Below are 17082 nucleotides of genomic sequence, written 5' to 3'. Positions count from 1 at the left end.
CTGCGGGGGAGATGCCAACAGATGCCAGAATTACAGTAAAATGCAACGTTTTATTAAGTAATAGTAGCAATGTACTTAGAGAGGGGAGTTCCTGGGTCATTTAGCCACGTTCGGACAGACAGCGGTAGGAGAGGCAATTCATCGTGAGGCATCTGCACCTACAGGTTATTTAGCGCCAGGCTTATAGTCCTGGGCTCCCTCCTCCCATCTAGCAACAGGAAATCATGCCGGGGTGATTAAGAGCGAGATTGACATGCCTGCATTCACATCAGTGGGAGCATGCATGCGGGAACAAGGGGCATTTACTGCTCTCCCAGGTGCATGTGAGAAATCGATCTGTGGGCACCAGAGGCTAGTTGCTTGAACAAGGAGAGAGAAGGGTTAAATATATTTGTTTATTGTTTTTTAAAAATTATACTGAAAATTTAATACTTTGTTTTAAACTTACTTTTATTTATTCGGTCAATTTGAAGGCCGCCCAGAGTCACTTGTTGAGATGGGCTGGGGTGGGGCTATACCCATGGAATTAATACATAAACAATAAATAAAAAAAGGTAAAGATTCCCATTTAGTTGTGTCTAATGATACGCCAGGGGGTGGTGCTCATCTCCGTTTCCATGGCCGAAAAGCCAGCGTCGTCTGAAGACACTTCTGCGGTCATGTGGCTGGCATGACAGTCACGGAGATGATGTCACCTTCCCGCCAAAGTGGTACCTATTTATCTACTCGCATTTGCATGCTTTCGAATTGCTAGGTGGCAAGAGCTGGGGCGACTGCAGGAGCTCACTCTGTCACACGGCGCTTGGGTCTCGAACCGCTGAACTTGCAGCCTTCTGGTCAACAAGCCTGGTGTCTTAACCACTGAGTCACCACGCCCCCCGAAATAAATAAATAAATAAATAATAGGTATTGTTAGGAATGCAACTACAGGTAGCCCTCGCTTAACAAACACAATTGGGACCAGAATTTCGGCTGCTAAGCAAAGTGGTCATTAAGTGAATCTGACCTGATTTTATGACCTTTTTGTGGTGGCCGTTAAGCGAATCACCACAGGTGTTAAGTGAACCATGTGGTCATTAAGTGAATCACATGGTTCCCCATTCATTTTGCTTGCCAGAAGCAGGCCAGGAAGGTTGAAAATGGTGATCACATGACCACGGGACTCTAAGATGGTCATAAATGTGAACTGATTGCCAAGTGCCCATTTGCACAGAAAGTTTTCTTGCCACTGTCCAAGTATGATGGGAGAGGGAGCATTTATCAATATTCTCCCTTCTTATAATAATATTTAGAGCACTATTCCAGAAGGATATTGACAGGTGTTTTCTGAAATTCTTCTGTTGCTGGCTAATTTAGAATTTGCAGGACAGATACCGAAGCAGGACATTAAAGGAGATGCCAGAACTGAAACAAACAGGACTGAAATAAACAAGAAGAACAACAAAATGTTTATTTACGGTATGTAAATCAATGTGTTTCAAAGTTGACAACTTCAAGATGTGTGGACTTGGAATTCTGAGAGTTGAAGTCCACGTATCTTAAAGTTGCCAAGGTTGAGACACACTGGTCCAGAAGAAGGTGGCAAAGACAAAGCATAGACTGGAGGACCACCTGAAGGAACCCAAGTTGCTCAGTCTTAAGAAGAGATGATGGAGGAGAAACAAGGTATCATGATTCAGGTACATAAAAAGGACTCACAGGGAAGATAATCAGGAAGTCTGTTCCCTGCCCACAGAAAATTAGGACCAGAAATAATGGGTACCAATTGCAATACCTAGATTTCATTTAAATACAGGAAAAATCTTCCTTGTGGAAGATCTGTGCAACGGTGTCCCTACCAGGTTGTGGATTCTCCATCTCTGGAAGTTTTTGAGAAGGGGCTGGTCAGCCACCTCTCAAGGAGGCTTGAACTGGTCTTGCCCACTGCAAAGGGTTGAACTGGATGATCCCTGAAGTTCTTTCCAACTTCACAGTTCCATGATTCTGTGATGCAGGACAGAAGATCGCTGTTCCATAAGTGGAATCTTGCCACTCTTCCGATAACAGTTCCAACTGTCGCTCATAATGTAAATTCAGATGGTTGACTCAGAACCATCCTCCCCCAAAGAGGCAGAAGGTGTGGTGGTCGCACTTACTGTCCACAAATGAAGCACCTTGGATTACTGTTAAAAATGCACTGGATTTTTAACTTAAAGATCCAAACCGTCTCAAATTTTGTGGAGTTCTGTAAAAGGCTATAAAGTTCTTCTCCATACCAGACTTAAGATTGCTCCTAAGAGTGTAAGTCCTTTTCTCTACCAGTCCAGGTGATGTCTGCTTCTGTTTGCAGTGATGGGATCTGCAGCATTGGCTAGGTTCACGCAACATGCTAAGCTTGGTTATCTGAAGCCTTGATTAGATTTGGGTTGTTACTTTGGGAATGGAGCACTTGCTTAGTGTGGGTTGTTTTTTGATAGACTTGCGTTTCTAATTTGCTGTCATTTCCTCTACTGATGAGGATATCCCGGAAGGGTCGTGTGTTGCCATTTTCTTATTTCCTTGTGAATTTGATGCCCATGTGTAGTACCAATAGAAGAGAATATCTATAGCTCAGGGTTGAACTGTGGAGTCCTTGGTGCTCTCTGAGCTTGGTTGTTGGCTTGCAGACGTTTTGTTGTCTGCAACTCCAACTAGAGAAGACAATAAGACAATCAACAACCTCCCCCAAGAGGAGCTGCGTAAGAACATTATTCAGACAAGCACTAACACACTGCAGCAACCCGGAACACCAGAAAAAGGAGACAGACCGCCAACACAGCATCCTCCAGCAAAATGGATACCCCCCCAGCTTTATCAAAAAGTGCCTGACCCCTCGACCCACCGCAGCACAACCAACACAAACTATGGAAAGGGTAACTCTGCCATGCATCAGAAACATCTCGGAAACCACCAACAGACTGTTCTAACCACACAGCATCACCATAGCACATAAACTAACTAAAGCTCTTCAAAACATCCTAAGTAACCCAAAAGACCCAGTAGCCCAAGGAGAAAGAACAGGAGTTATCTACAACATACAGTGTGAGGACTGCAACAACCACTAGGCAGGACAGACAGGCAGAAGACTAGCAGGGCGCATCCACAAACCCCAATTCGTCAGAAGACACGATGAGAACCCCTTGATCTCACAACACATGGACAGACTCAACCATAGTTTCAACTGGGAAACTCTGAGCATCCTAAACCAAGCCAAATTCCTGGAAGCCTGGCACTCAGACAAAGCAGCCGTCAACAGACACATAGAGGTAAACAACGTTTACATACCATTAAAAAGACAGTGGAAAAGCCAAAAGACCAGAACACCCCCTTGCCAGCAATCAACACCCAGATAGGCAAAAATCAACACTAGGATTAACACCAGATGAACCATCAAACAGCACAATACATCCTAACCAAGGAACTGTTGACCCAGACAAACAACCCAGCAGCAAACAACAGCCCAATGAAGGAACTCCCAGGGAGAGATCAACACCCCCACCAACACAAGCAGGGCAAGCCATATAAACTGAGAGCAAGGCCCCCTCCCTCTTCGCACTGAAGGTGTCGCCTAGCCTGGCAGTGAAACCTCTGCAAGAAAACCACCAGGCTCAGAGAGCACCAAGGACTCCACAGTTCAGCCCTCGGCTACAAATATTTGCTTCTACCGAGAAATCTATTTTCTCATAATTACAACTTCCTTGAACCTTTGTCCATTGTTTCTTCTCCCAACAATTCCGAATCACTGTTCCTTGTCTTTTACATTGATTTATTTGTCTATTTTACATTCTTTGTAGCCAGCCCAACTGAAAAGACTCTGGGCAGATTGCAGCAAGTTAAAATGGCAACCGCCACCAAAAAATAAATCAGAGTTAGGAAAACAACAGTAACCATCACTCAACAATACACAGATCAACTCTTCACTGTGGTGAATGCCAAGAGAACTTAGTCAGGGTTGAAAGGCCATGAAATAAAGCAGACTTTAGAGATTTTTTTAAAACCATCAGAGAGGTCTAAGAGTTGGCACAGGCATCTCCCGGACATGGTACAGATGCTTGAAAACAGCTATCTTTTCTTCTCTTTTTCAAGATAAGCACTTTCAAATTCTCTAAGTGATCCTCCTACATTTTTCCTTCCGCCCCGCCCCCCTAATCTTTTCTACTGTAGTAAGTACTGGAAGACTTTAGAACTCTTATTCAAGGCAACTTGGAGTACCACATGTAACCCTGGGTTAATTTGACACAATCCTCCATTTTATTTCAAAGCCCCTAGCTAAAAAATTAATTCCATTTGCTTTGAGAGATAGACAAGATTGTAAGAAAGGAGAATTAAAAGAGGGACCATCCAAGAGAAAATCAGTTGCTCTGAGTTTTTTTTTTGGCTTTGGCTCCACCCACTTCTTATTTTCGCCCCACGCACTAGATCAGCATTTCTCAACCTTGGCCGTGGGGAATTCTGGGAGTTGAAGTCCACACCGCTTAAAATGGCCAAGGTTGAGAAACACTGCTTTAGATAGTTTCTAAGAAATTAATGGGGGACGGGGAATACAGGCTAGGGTGCTTCTCTGCGGTTTAAGCTGCAAAATACACGTACAGTAAATCTTTAGAATCTCTTGCAAAAAATGAATAGACTTCTCCCCAGTATCCCCAGACTGAAAAAGTGTATGGTAACAGGTGCCTTTTGACTTGGCTGTGCCAGGGAAATTGTTCTGAATTTTCCCAAATGGAAGAGTGGAAAATAGAGGAATAAATGGTGACCTGTGTGAGATGTCTGATGTGAAAATAATAGTGAAGTATTTTCAGAAAGGGGATTGCAGCTAGAAGAATTTAAAATAATTTTGTGTGTCATTGGTTTATTGTGCGCACATGCATACACATACATATATATGTGTGAAAATAAACATATATATGAAAATAAAGACTGGCAAATGCTTAAAAAGTCGGGGAAGTTCCCCTTTGATGCAAGTATTTGCTTTCTTTTCTTTTTCTTTTTTTAAATCCAAGACAGCCTTTAAATCCAAGACAACTCTATCAAAACCAAAATGAAATCTCAAACAGAAACTAAGTGAAGTGAAAGTAGCAGTTTGGACGGGCACCTTTAAAGATGGTCAGACTAACCAGACAGGAAGGCACATTTCCAGCTGCTTTAATTGCATGGCGCCTTCAGGAAGCATTGGAGATAAAATCTGGCCGTTGCAGGGAAATGAAACAAAGGACCTGCTGCTTTTTTTCAGAAACTGAGAAGGTTCTACAAATATCTGCTGGTGCAAAGTGTCCCACCACCAAATGGTTGATGGTCACCGTCAGATCTCTGCTTTGTGTTGCTATGTGCCCAATAATGTGATTTTTGCAGGGTGCACGTTTCTCCCACCCAGCCAGTCTTGGAAGGGGCTGCCAGGTAGGGGTATCCATGGGGAGGTAGGTCAAAAAAGTCAAAATGGTGGCCACAATGATGCAAAGCCCTGCCCCTTTTTGTGCGCATAAGAAATTTCACCCTGCCTTTCTCTTGAAATGTATTTTTGACTTTCTTCTCCCTTCCCACTAAGGAGGTCTGACCCTGCTTTGTTTTTCTGAGAGCGGCCAGGGGCTACCATATTTTTGAAACCGTTTCTAGGAATCTCCCAAACTTCAGCAGGGTGCAAAAGCATTTTCACCCTTCTCTTGCATTAAAAGAAAAATATTGTTCCTGGGAACTGGAGCCTGGGAAAGGGGACTGTGTGCCAGGATTTGAAAGCTTACACAAGGGGGGAAAAAAAACATTTAAAACATTTATTTTATTTTCAGGTTTTGTTTGTGGACGATGAACGGCTTCCTCCTGAAGCATGAGGGGAATTACTCACAGCATCCGAACCTGGTAAATAAAAACCAATCGCTCTTTTTGTTTAATTGAAAGGTGCTAAAGGAAGGAAAACGCCCCATTTATCAGTCCAATTGTACAGTATGTTCAGCAAATAGTTCTCATACTGTGTTGGACATTCACAAAAGCAAAACACTTTTTTTCCCCATGACATGGTCAACTCACAACCTCAGCCTGTGTGAAGATGAGTTGTTCTGCAGGAGAGTGAGACAGAGGCCAGCCAGGAATGATCAGCCGGGGCAGCTAAGACAGAGCCTACCTAATCAGAGGCAGTCTACCAGTGAATATCAGTTGCAAGATGCTGAGCAGCCCAGGGCAGACCAGACTTTCTGCTTGAAGGGCCTATAATCTTTCAAGAACCATAGGGGCAAAAAGTTCATTTGAACGCCCCCTCACTTTCTTCTGACCGCATTCAAAGTCATTTTTCCTCCCTGGTTCCTTTGCCCATCAAAGTCAATCGTGCCGGAACCAAGAGCTTACCGGGAGGCTGAAAAATTGAAATCTGCTTTGCTGTGAAATTGTCCTTCTCCTGCCCAGAATCCAAACTACAGATCCATCTAATTCAGTGTTTCTCAACCTTGGCAACTTTAAGACATGTGAACTTCATCTCCCAGAATTCCCCAGCCAGCACAGTTCAATTCTGGGAGTTGAAGTCCACACATCTTAAAGTTGCCAAGGTTGGAAAACGCTGATCTAATAATTTGAGATTCCTGAAGGGAATTGTAGCAAATGGCTTAATTCCCAGTTTAGCCTATGGCAATGGGATTTGGGGGGGAGGGGGTTCATCCAAGTACCTCCCTCCCCACTCACACCCAACCACAACCTTTGAAAAATAAAGGTCAGGACTCCTGCTGATGATGTTGTGCAGTTTTTGCTTCTTCCAGGATGCTTTGTGACTTCTTCTTTTTAATGTTTTAATATTTATTGGTAAGTATAACAACCAGAAGATAAAGTACAACCAAAAATATAGTAGTGCTAGTAAAATCAGGAAAAAAGATATAGAATGAATAAGGGAGTAATATTTAGAAACTAAGAATATATCCATCAAATGCTAATATAAAACTAGCTCAATCCTTTAATATATTATTAAATCTAGCCATATAGACCATCTATTGCTCCATCTTAGTACAGTATGCTATTTTGATACAATGATGTTTATAATATATGCTTACATTCTTAATATTCTATTTTGTCAGGAAATCTGTTGTCTAGACCAGTCACCAAACCCTGAAGCTCAACACTGCCCCCCAAATATTGCCTTTTCCAAAGCTAAATTTGGTTAGAAATTGTCTATCTCAACTGGGTCCTGTTGGGAGTCCTCAAAGTTCCTCCCCAGGTCCCAGGCTTTGTATAAACTTTGCCCATGGAGGTGGCATCTCACAATGCCTGTGTCATGGGCAAGGAACATGATTGGTTGGCAGTCTAGCCCATTGCAAGTCTTGAGAGAATCACTGGGAGTGACCAACATGGGGGCAAGATGTCCAAGCTGAAGGAGTTTCTCTCCAAAACAGGAGAATGAGACCACCAGGAGAACCAGAATAAGGAATGGGGTAGAGTCAGAACAGAGCATCATGGAACTGGGATTTTGGGGTGGAACATAGGACAGCTGCAGCCATGCCCTCGTTGACCTTTCAGGAAAGGGAGTAAAAGTTCAAGCTATCACATCTCTCCCCACTTTGCTTGCAAATTGTGCTCACCAACCCTAAGCATCACCCTTCTGCTGCCACAAACAGGGTGCCCACGTTGGCAGATCTTGCATTTCTAGTATGACAGAGAGAAAAGAGTGGGCAGTGATGACCTTGGAAGGCATTAGTCTCTGGCAATGTTCAAGGGAGCTTGTGTGTGTATACGTGTGTCTGTGTCTGTGTCTGTGTCTGCCCTTGTGTGCAAGTCGAAGAGAGAAATGCACACCCAGCAGAGTTGAAAAAGTCAAGTTGGTGGCTGCACCTGGGTGATCAAAGCCTCACCCTTCAGGCCTGAAGGGATGGGGCTTTGCTCACCCAGCCATGGGCACCATTTTGACTTTTTTGACTTCTTGCGCTCTTTTCCCCTCCTCCCAGTGACCTCAAATCCTAGTTTTGAAGACCTGCCACAGCTGCCTTTCCTTCTCACCAGCTTTCTCTGTCCCTGGGCAGACCCAGTATTTTATCCCTCCGACAGATGTCGATTTTCAAGAGCGTTTGGAGCAGTACCAGGGAGAAATCGCCATCATGTTGAGATCCTCAGAATTCAACCAAGACAAGACGGCACTGATTGTAACTAATGACCCATTTCCTCTGCTTATTTCTGGCAAATACATCGCCACGCCTTTCCATTACTTTCCAAGAGATGCGTCTCGGAGGGTAAGTGACTCTTCCCTTTCGTCCAACAGAAAAGAGAAAGAAAAATGTCTTGATCCCAGTTAGTGGGAGGGAATCCAGGGGGCTGGCTGTATCCCTCAGGGGTCAGTTCACACAACACACTTAATCCTAAGACTGGATGAACAAAAACCAGTTTGGAGATTGCATAGCATGCTACATGGAAACGTAGACCTGAGTTGAGCATAAAATCCTCAAATCTTCAAATAAGACCTTCAAATCTTCACCCTATTATTGGTTCAGAAGACAGCTTTAGCACATCATGCTAAAACAAAGGCTGAGTTCCCATAACGGGTGAAATGAACGATGAGTTGTGCAACCCCATTTGAGCCTAGAGTAACATGTTGCATGAATGCATCTACAAATTCTAGAATTCTGCAACTGCTGGAATTCTCTGCTTGGGACAATTCTCCAGAAAAAAAAAATCGATCTCCTTATCACTTTAATGGACTATCTGGAGAAGGTGGTTGTCCGTTAAAATGGAATTGATGTGATTGACCTCATAAGCATAATGATGTAATTGCTGTTTTGCATACTTTATTCTTTTTATGTCATTTGCGTAATGGCATAATTGGTTTTTGCATAATTTATAACAACTGTGTGATTTCATAGAATGATAGATTTGTCTAAAGACAATGGTGATTTGTGTAAGGACAATTGGTTTTTTTGCATAATTCATATATCTTACATCATTAAGCCAATGGCATCAACTTCAGCAAAGGATTGTTACCTTGTCGTGGTGCTGGAGCTTGAGCACCTCAATGATGCCATGAGCTAAACCGTGAAGGGCCACCCAAGACGGGAAGGTCATGACAGAGAGGTCAGACTAAATGCGATCCCTGGGGAAGGTAATGGCAACCCACCCCAGTATTCTTGCCATGAAAACTAAATGGATCAGTACAACCAGAGATATGTCGGTATACCATCGGAAGATGAGACCCCCAGGTCGGAAGATGGTCAAAATGCTACTGGGGAGGAACAGAGGATGAGTTCAACTAGCCCCAGACGCGATGACGCAGCTAGCTCAAAGCCAAAAGGATGGCTAGCAGGCGACGGTGCTGGTGGTGAACAGCGAATCTGATGTTCTAAGGATCAACACACCATTGGAACCTGGAATGTAAGATCTATGAGCCAGGGCAAATTGGATGTGGTTATTGGTGAGATGTCAAGATTAAAAATAGACATGTGTCAGTGAACTGAAATGGACTGGAATGGGCCACTTCACATCAAATGACCACCAGATCTACTACTGTGGACAAGAGGACCACAGAAGAAATGGAGTACCCTTCATAACTAATAGTAAAGTGGCTAAAGCAGTGCTTGGATACAATCCAAAAAACGACAGAATGATCTCAATTCGAATTCAGGGCAAGCCATCTAACATCACAGTGATCCAAATATACGCCCCAACCACAGATGCTGAAGAAGCTGAAGTAGAGCAGTTCTATGAGGATCTGCAGCACCTACTGGACAACACGCCTAAAAGAGATATTATTTTCATCACAGGAGACAGGAATGCTAAGGTGGGCAGTCAAATGACACCTGGAATTACAGGTAAGCATGGCCTGGGAGAACAAAACGAAGCAGGACATAGGCTGATAGAATTTTGCCAAGACAACTCACTCTGCATAACAAACACTCTCTTCCAACAACCTAAGAGACGGCTTTATACATGGACTTCACCAGATGGACAACACCGAAATCAGATTGACTACATCCTTTGCAGCCAAAGGTGGCGGACATCTATACAGTCGGTAAAAACAAGACCTGGAGCTGACTGTAGTTCAGATCACAAACTTCTTCTTGCACAATTTAGGATCAGACTAAAGAGGTTAGGGAAGACCCACAGATCAGCTAGATATGAGCTCACTAATATTCCTAAGGAATATGCAGTGGAGGTGAAGAATAGATTTAAGGGACTGGACTTAGTAGATAGGGTCCCGGAAGAACTATGGACAGAAGTTCGCCACATTGTTCAGGAGGCGGCAACAAAATACATCCCAAAGAAAGAGAAAACCAAGAAGGCAAAGTGGCTGTCTGCTGAGACACTAGAAGTAGCCCAAGAAAGAAGGAAAGCAAAAGGCAACAGTGATAGGGGGAGATATGCCTAATTAAATGCAAAATTCCAGAGGTTAGCCAGAAGAGATAAGGAATTATTTTTAAACAAGCAATGCATGGAAGTGGAAGAAGACAATAGAATAGGAAGGACAAGAGACCTCTTCCAGAAAATTAGAACCATCGGAGGTAAATTCCAGGCCAAAATGGGTATGATCAAAAACAAAGATGGCAAGGACCTAACAGAAGAAGAAGAGATCAAGAAAAGGTGGCAAGAATATACGGAAGACCTGTATAGGAAGGATAACAATATCGGGGATAGCTTTGATGGTGTGGTCAGTGAGCTAGAGCCAGACATCCTGAAGAGTGAGGTTGAATGGGCCTTAAGAAGCATTGCTAATAACAAGGCAGCAGGAGACGACAGCATCCCAGCTGAACTGTTCAAAATCTTGCAAGATGATGCTGTCAAGGTAATGCATGCTATATGCCAGCAAATTTGGAAAACACAGGAATGGCCATCAGATTGGAAAAAATCAACTTATATCCCCATACCAAAAAAGGGAAACACTAAAGAATGTTCCAACTATCGAACAGTGGCACTCATTTCACATGCCAGTAAGGTAATGCTCAAGATGCTGCAAGGTAGACTTCAGCAGTTCATGGAGCGAGAATTGCCAGATGTACAAGCTGGGTTTAGAAAAGGCAGAGGAACTCGGGACCAAATTGCCAATATCAGCTGGATAATGGAAAAAGCCAGGGAGTTTCAGAAAAAGATCTATTTCTGTTTCATTGACTATTCTAAAGCCTTTGACTGTGTGGACCATAACAAATTGTGGCAAGTTCTTAGCGGTATGGGGATACCAAGTCATCTTGTCTGCCTCCTGAAGAATCTGTGTAACGACCAAGTAGCAACAGTAAGAACAGACCACGGAACAACGGACTGGTTTAAGATTGGGAAAGGAGTATGGCAGGGCTGTATACTCTCACCCTACCTATTCAACCTGTACGCAGAACACATCATGTGACATGCTGGGCTTGAGGAATCCAAGGCTGGAGTTAAAATCGCTGGAAGAAACATTAACCATCTCAGATATGCAGATGATACCACTTTGATGGCTGAAAGCGAAGAGGAACTGAGGAGCCTTATGAGGAAGGTGAAAGAAGAAAGTGCAAAAGCTGGCTTGCAGCTAAACCTCAAAAAAACCAAGATTATGGCAAGCAGCTTGATTGATAACTGGCAAATAGAGGGAGAAAATGTAGAAGCAGTGAAAGACTTTGTATTTCTAGGTGCGAAGATTACTGCAGATGCTGACTGCAGTCAGGAAATCAGAAGACGCTTAATCCTTGGGAGAAGAGCAATGACAAATCTCGATAAAATAGTTAAGAGCAGAGACATCACACTGACAACAAAGGTCCGCATAGTTAAAGCAATGGTGTTCCCCGTAGTAACATATGGCTGCGAGAGCCGGACCATAAGGAAGGCTGAGCGAAGGAAGATCGATGCTTTTGAACTGTGGTGTTGGAGGAAAATCCTGAGAGTGCCTTGGACTGCAAGAAGATCAAACCAGTCCATCCTCTAGGAAATAAAGCCAGACTGCTCACTTGAGGGAATGATATTCAAGGCAAAACTGAAATACTTTGGCCACATAATGAGAAGACAGGACACCCTGGAGAAGATGCTGATGCTAGGGAGAGTGGAGGGCAAAAGGAAGAGGGGCCGACCAAGGGCAAGATGGATGGATGATATTCTAGAGGTGACAGACTCGTCCCTGGGGGAGCTGGGGGTGTTGACCGACAGGAAGCTCTGGCGTGGGCTGGTCCATGAAGTCACGAAGAGTCGGAAGCGACTAAACGAATAAACAACAACGACATCAATTGATGCAAATGGCATTAAAATGTCACTGATGTTATTATGCAAAAGGAATCAATTATGTTAATTCTCCAGACAGGCTTTGGAAAGAGTGGACTTGTCTGTTATTTTGGGGGTGAAATCCAAATACAAATTTGGTCCATGGCACCCAATGCCTGTTAAGTCCACGCCCGTTAAATTAAGATTTCGCTGCATATCGATCTGAACTGAATAAACTGTTGTTCCTTAGAACCATGGTTATGCAACAGAAACAGCATAGCCCACATGGAGTTATATGGGAAGTTTATTTTAATTAGTTTCAGGCAGGCAGAAACGTTCTCAGGATTTTTTCCTTTTCTCAATCCATTTGATGAAAGAGAATCTGTATCTGAAACTGATTTCCAAGGAGAAATTCAGTTAAATTTCTCTACATGCATGGTGTGCAGCATTTTGCAGTTACTCAGGGACGCATATGAATGCCCATCCATCTGCAGCCTCTTTGGCTTCCCACCTGTGTGGGGGGTGGGGAGGGAGGGCTTTTTCAGACTGGAAGATGTGGCAACCTGGAAAGCCTCAGATGTGCAATACTGAAAAACCCATCACACCAGCAGTCATGCTATTTGCCATTAGGAACGTTCAAGTCAACACACAAGCATCAGTAAGAGAAATTCAAATGAAATTTTCAAGCAAGCTGAGAATAAAGCGGAAAAACAGAAGCCTCTTTCATTGGGGAAATGTTTTTACTGAATTAGGCCAATTCTTGGGTTTGGGCAAAACCCATTACAGGTAGTCCTCAACTTATGACCACAATTGGACTGGAACTTCCATTGCTAAGCAAGGCAGTTGTTAAGTGAGTCACACCCAGTTTTATGGCCTTTTTTGCTGTGGTTGTTAAGTGAATCCAGCTTCCCCATTGACTTTTCTTGTCGGAAGCCAGCTGGGAAGATTGCAAATGGCAATCATGTGACTCTGGAATGCTGCAACCGTTGTAAGTGTGAGCTGGTTGCCAAGCACCTGAATTCTGATCATGTGACTGCAGGGATGCTGTGACAGTCGTAAGTGCAAGGACCGGTCATAAGTCACTTTTTTCAGAGCCATCACAACTTTGAATGGTCACTAAACGAATGGTTGTAAGTGAAGGACTCCCTGTAACAGAGCAAATGAATTGGATTTACAGAACATATTGTACTACTTGAAAAGCTAACCAGGGTTAACAACCACAGAAATTTGATGAACCCAGCCACCAAATCTGAAAACTCCTGGGCTGTAAGGCCAAAATGCATGGTTCCTCCTGTGTGTGTATGTGAATATTGCACAGCCTGGAAAGGTATCCAGGATTGCAGGTGTATCCCACTTCACAAGGGCATTGACTGTCTTCCTTTCCTATCCAGCCTTTCCCACAGAGCTTCAGGGATCAAACACCTCTTTGCTTACCCCCGCTAAGGATGTCAGTGAAGGAACATGCCGGACCAGAAATACGGAAGCTGAAATTCTCCACCCATCTAAGGTACAAACTGCTGCAGGCCATGCATAGCGCTTTCTCCCACCTACTAAAGCAACCTTAAGGGGGCGAAAAACACAGAAGGCAGGATCATTTAGCGTACCAAATATAGGTTGCAGAACAAAAGTCCCAGGTGTCAGTCCTTCTAGGTCAGCACGACCATGTGATCAAAGCCATGCCCCTTTTTATGTGCAACTGGGAATTGCAGTCTATACATTTTAAAGGGCTGGCAGGGGAATTCTGGGAAGCCCACACATCTTAATGCTGTTTTTTACTGTAAGAAGGTAGAATAACAGAATCTTGAAAACCTGCCCAAGTTTCTCTCTCTCTCTCTCCCACCTCATACCAGACAAAATCAAAGTGGGGTTGAGTTTCTTTCTCATGCTTTCCTCTGTCTCAGGGCTGAGTAATCTTTTCTCCCTCCCCCCTGAACGACTCCCTCATTCCTTCCCCGTTCCCAAGGCCAGGTCTCCAGGGAGTGTCCACAAAGTCATCCAAAGTCAAGTTTACTTGGGGAAACCTTTACTTTCCCCTTCCCTTTTAGGTATATTAACATAGTTGTTCCTTAGAAGTAGTTCCTTCATCTCCACAAATGTTTTTCTGGGCAGAAATACTAGATATGGACAATTTAAAAAATGTTTCCTTTAGAGAGATCTTTTGTTAACCATCTGGCACTCCTCTGTTGTCGAAGCTGGGATTTCTGAACGTGCAAAAAGGCTGCCCCGTTCTGAACAAACTAATCCCATCTTCCAAGCAGGTTCACCAACAAGAACGATTTCAAAGGTGAAGCCCGTTTTTCGAAAAATTATGCGGAGAGACGTTTGCAAAGGATGTATCCCCACTTACGCATTCATTCAAGACAGGGTAAGAAGCGGCCTCTTAGCCGGGAAGGAATATTTCCTTTAGGAACAGGGGACTCATGCTTGGGGGACAGGGAGTGGGAAGGAATCCCTTCGCAGCTCGAATCTTGCCAATACTGGTTAAGAGAAGAACAAGGAATTTTAGCCCGCTGAGGGCTGCGCTTTAGTGGGTTCGTCACCTCAGTGGGCAGCGCAATCAAACCAAATGGGCCGAATCAAGATTTTCCAGTGAGTTTGCTTCTCAGTGCTTCCTTCAGTGGCTTAAACTTTTCCAAGGTTTAAGCTTTCACTTGATTTTGTTTTCCACTGGAAAGGACATCACTATATTTGGATGGAGTGATCGGAGAGCAGGCCAGAATGATAAGATAGTGACCCATCCCAAAATCAAACAAGCTCAGGGAGCAGGTGATGGGCTGAGCAGCACTACTGTAGAAAGCATTAGGATGTTTAAAAGTTTGAGGAGCCTTTGAAAAGCAGAAGGGACTCAGATGTATATGTGTGGTTGTATATTTGGCACAACCAAGCAGCTGGCATTGTGCACAGGAACATCTGCACAGCGTATGGGCTAGACCCTCCCGAGTGCAGATGGGAGATTCCACAGAAGGTCATGGAGAATGACAGGGCTAAGATCCTGTGGGATTTCCAGATCCAGATCCAGACAGGCAAGTCCTGGCCTATCAACCAGACATCGTGGTGCCTGACAAGGACCAGAAGACAGCGGTGGTGATAGACGTAGCGGTGCCAAGTGACAGCAACATCAGGAACAAGGAGGCTGGGAAGCTGGAGAAGTACCAGGGCCTGAAGGAGGAACTAGAGAGGATGTGGAAAGTGAAGGCCAAAGTGGTCCCAGTGGTGGTAGGGGCACTTGGGGCTGCGACCCCCAAGCTGGGAGAGGGGCTCCATCCCAGGAGCAACATCAGAGCTCTCTGTCCAGAAGATGCAGTGCTAGGAACAGCTGAGATCCTGCGCAGAACCCTCAAACTCCCAAGCCTCTGGTAGAGGGCCCGAGGTTCAGGGAGACACACACCACCCATGGGGGTGAGAAGGGAATTTTTATATAAGATAGAAAAATAGAGACAGATGATAGATTCTTCAACTTCTGAATAGCATTCAAAGTATAGTTTTGAGGCTGTAAATAGGCAGCCTTTTTGGGGTAGTGGCGCTGGACTAGGAGTGGGGAGATCCAGGTTCTCAACCACAGAAGCTCCCTTGGGGACTTGGGGCCTGTTACTTTCTCTCAGCCTATCCTCTCCCAGGGTTGTTTTTGTGGGGAAAAACAAGATGGGGGACTATTACATAACCTGGCCAAGCATACAGAAATACACCAGGAGATAGTTGCAAGCTATAGGTGAGTTTTTTAAGCCACAGCAAGCAGCAAGGGAAGGTTATGTGCAAACGCACGCACGCAGAAGCAGCCAAGTCCCCACAAGTCCAGCAAACTTGTCCAAAACCCAGGGAGCAGGCCCAAGAGGAGTCAGGCACATCCAGGGTCCAAAGCGTCAGTGAGGTTGTCAGCCGGTCTGGGTTCAAAGTCACGGTCACACGGGTTCGAGTCCACAGGAAAGGCGCACAGAGTCTGGGCCTGCAAGCGGTTGTTTCCAACAAGAGACTTGAGCTGGTAGCTGTTCTTAAACCAGAGCAGCCTCGGCGTGGCTCATTTAGGAGGGTGGGGCTGCTTCCTAGCGAGTAGCCTCATTGAATTCCTTTGCTCTGCTCGTGGGGCTCTTGCATTGGGAGGGGGTGGTAATTCGGTGCTTTTATCTTCAGAGAGCGGCGGCAGCCGACTCTGCTGTTGCTGGCCAGCCCTGCCTCCCCTGCCTGCTCAGGGGGCCATCCATCTGATGACCCTGCAGCTGACTGCGCATTATCTAAGGCCACCTCTGAAGCTGGCTACCCTTCTTCATCTGAAGCTTCTGACTCCGAATCTGAGCCCACCATGACTCAACCTGCCTTGAGTTCCTAAATGCAAGGTGGGACGTAGACCTCATAAGCAAACAAGTCTTCTAAAAAGGCACCTTATCTATACACTGAGAGGTCCATTATGGGTGTAGTTCCTGACCTAACTGGGACTTCTGGAAGCTTGCCATTCTAGGTACCTGTTGCACGCCTTCGAGGAACAACACACCTAGCATGCTCACCTTTGTTTGCTTGGTTTTGCTTCCAGATCAACCGGAAAGGCAGCCACTTCCGCATATCCAGGGGCAGCCTCCACCGAAGATCCAGTGGGAGCCTCTGACCCTTTCATGCCTGACGGAAATGAAGCCCACCTATGTTGTCCCCGGAGAAAATGGCTTTAGATATGGGAAAGCTCCTCTCTGGGTTGTAAATAACTCAGTGGTGCTGAATTCTCCCCAGTAAAATCTTTCAAAGACTCGCTGTATTCTGGAGGGTTGTTTCTCTGTGACGTGGAGCCTTCCGTTCCTACGACTGATGCTGACCTCTTAGGAAATGGGCTTGACCCCAAATGGAGCACGATATTTCCAAGGAACGGGAATTCTCAGAAACAGCCATTCCTGCTCCTGTTCCTGACTCCGCTCCGGCGGAACCTGCTTGAACATTGCTGGCAATTTCCCTGCCAAGCAGAGAAAT

At 44.8% G+C, this 17082-nt stretch overlaps 3 protein-coding genes across 3 annotated transcripts in view; 1 reads left to right on the top strand and 2 right to left on the bottom strand.

Annotated features, from left to right (window-relative positions):
* Nucleotides 1-661, bottom strand: part of IL15RA (interleukin 15 receptor subunit alpha) — a 35084-nt gene extending 34423 nt beyond the window's left edge. The window contains exon 1 of the mRNA XM_063308806.1: nucleotides 589-661. Coding sequence (XP_063164876.1) covers nucleotides 589-661 — 73 coding nt within the window. The remainder of the gene's footprint in view (nucleotides 1-588) is intronic.
* GDI2 (GDP dissociation inhibitor 2) overlaps nucleotides 1-17082 on the bottom strand; it is a 229920-nt gene that overhangs the window by 133660 nt on the left and 79178 nt on the right. The gene's annotated exons all lie outside the window — the stretch shown is intronic.
* Nucleotides 5815-16851, top strand: TSGA13 (testis specific 13). The gene is made up of 5 exons (XM_063308805.1): nucleotides 5815-5868; nucleotides 8007-8213; nucleotides 13524-13639; nucleotides 14391-14497; nucleotides 16658-16851. Exons 1-5 carry the CDS (start codon nucleotides 5815-5817, stop codon nucleotides 16849-16851), a joined length of 678 nt encoding a protein of 225 aa, XP_063164875.1.

The sequence above is a fragment of the Candoia aspera genome, chromosome 7 (assembly GCF_035149785.1).
Source record: "Candoia aspera isolate rCanAsp1 chromosome 7, rCanAsp1.hap2, whole genome shotgun sequence".
NCBI lineage: Eukaryota > Metazoa > Chordata > Lepidosauria > Squamata > Boidae > Candoia > Candoia aspera.
Note: the sequence above shows the minus strand (reverse complement) of the source record. Positions and strands in the feature narration are given on the sequence as shown.

Bases quoted from the DNA above. Each gene is read 5' to 3' on its own strand.
- TSGA13 (XM_063308805.1), top strand. From the start codon at position 5,815: ATGAACGGCTTCCTCCTGAAGCATGAGGGGAATTACTCACAGCATCCG. The intron at 5,869-8,006 runs GTAAATAAAAAC...GTCCCTGGGCAG, and splicing joins ACTCACAGCATCCGAACCTG to ACCCAGTATTTTATCCCTCC. The intron at 8,214-13,523 runs GTAAGTGACTCT...TTTCCTATCCAG, and splicing joins CAAGAGATGCGTCTCGGAGG to CCTTTCCCACAGAGCTTCAG.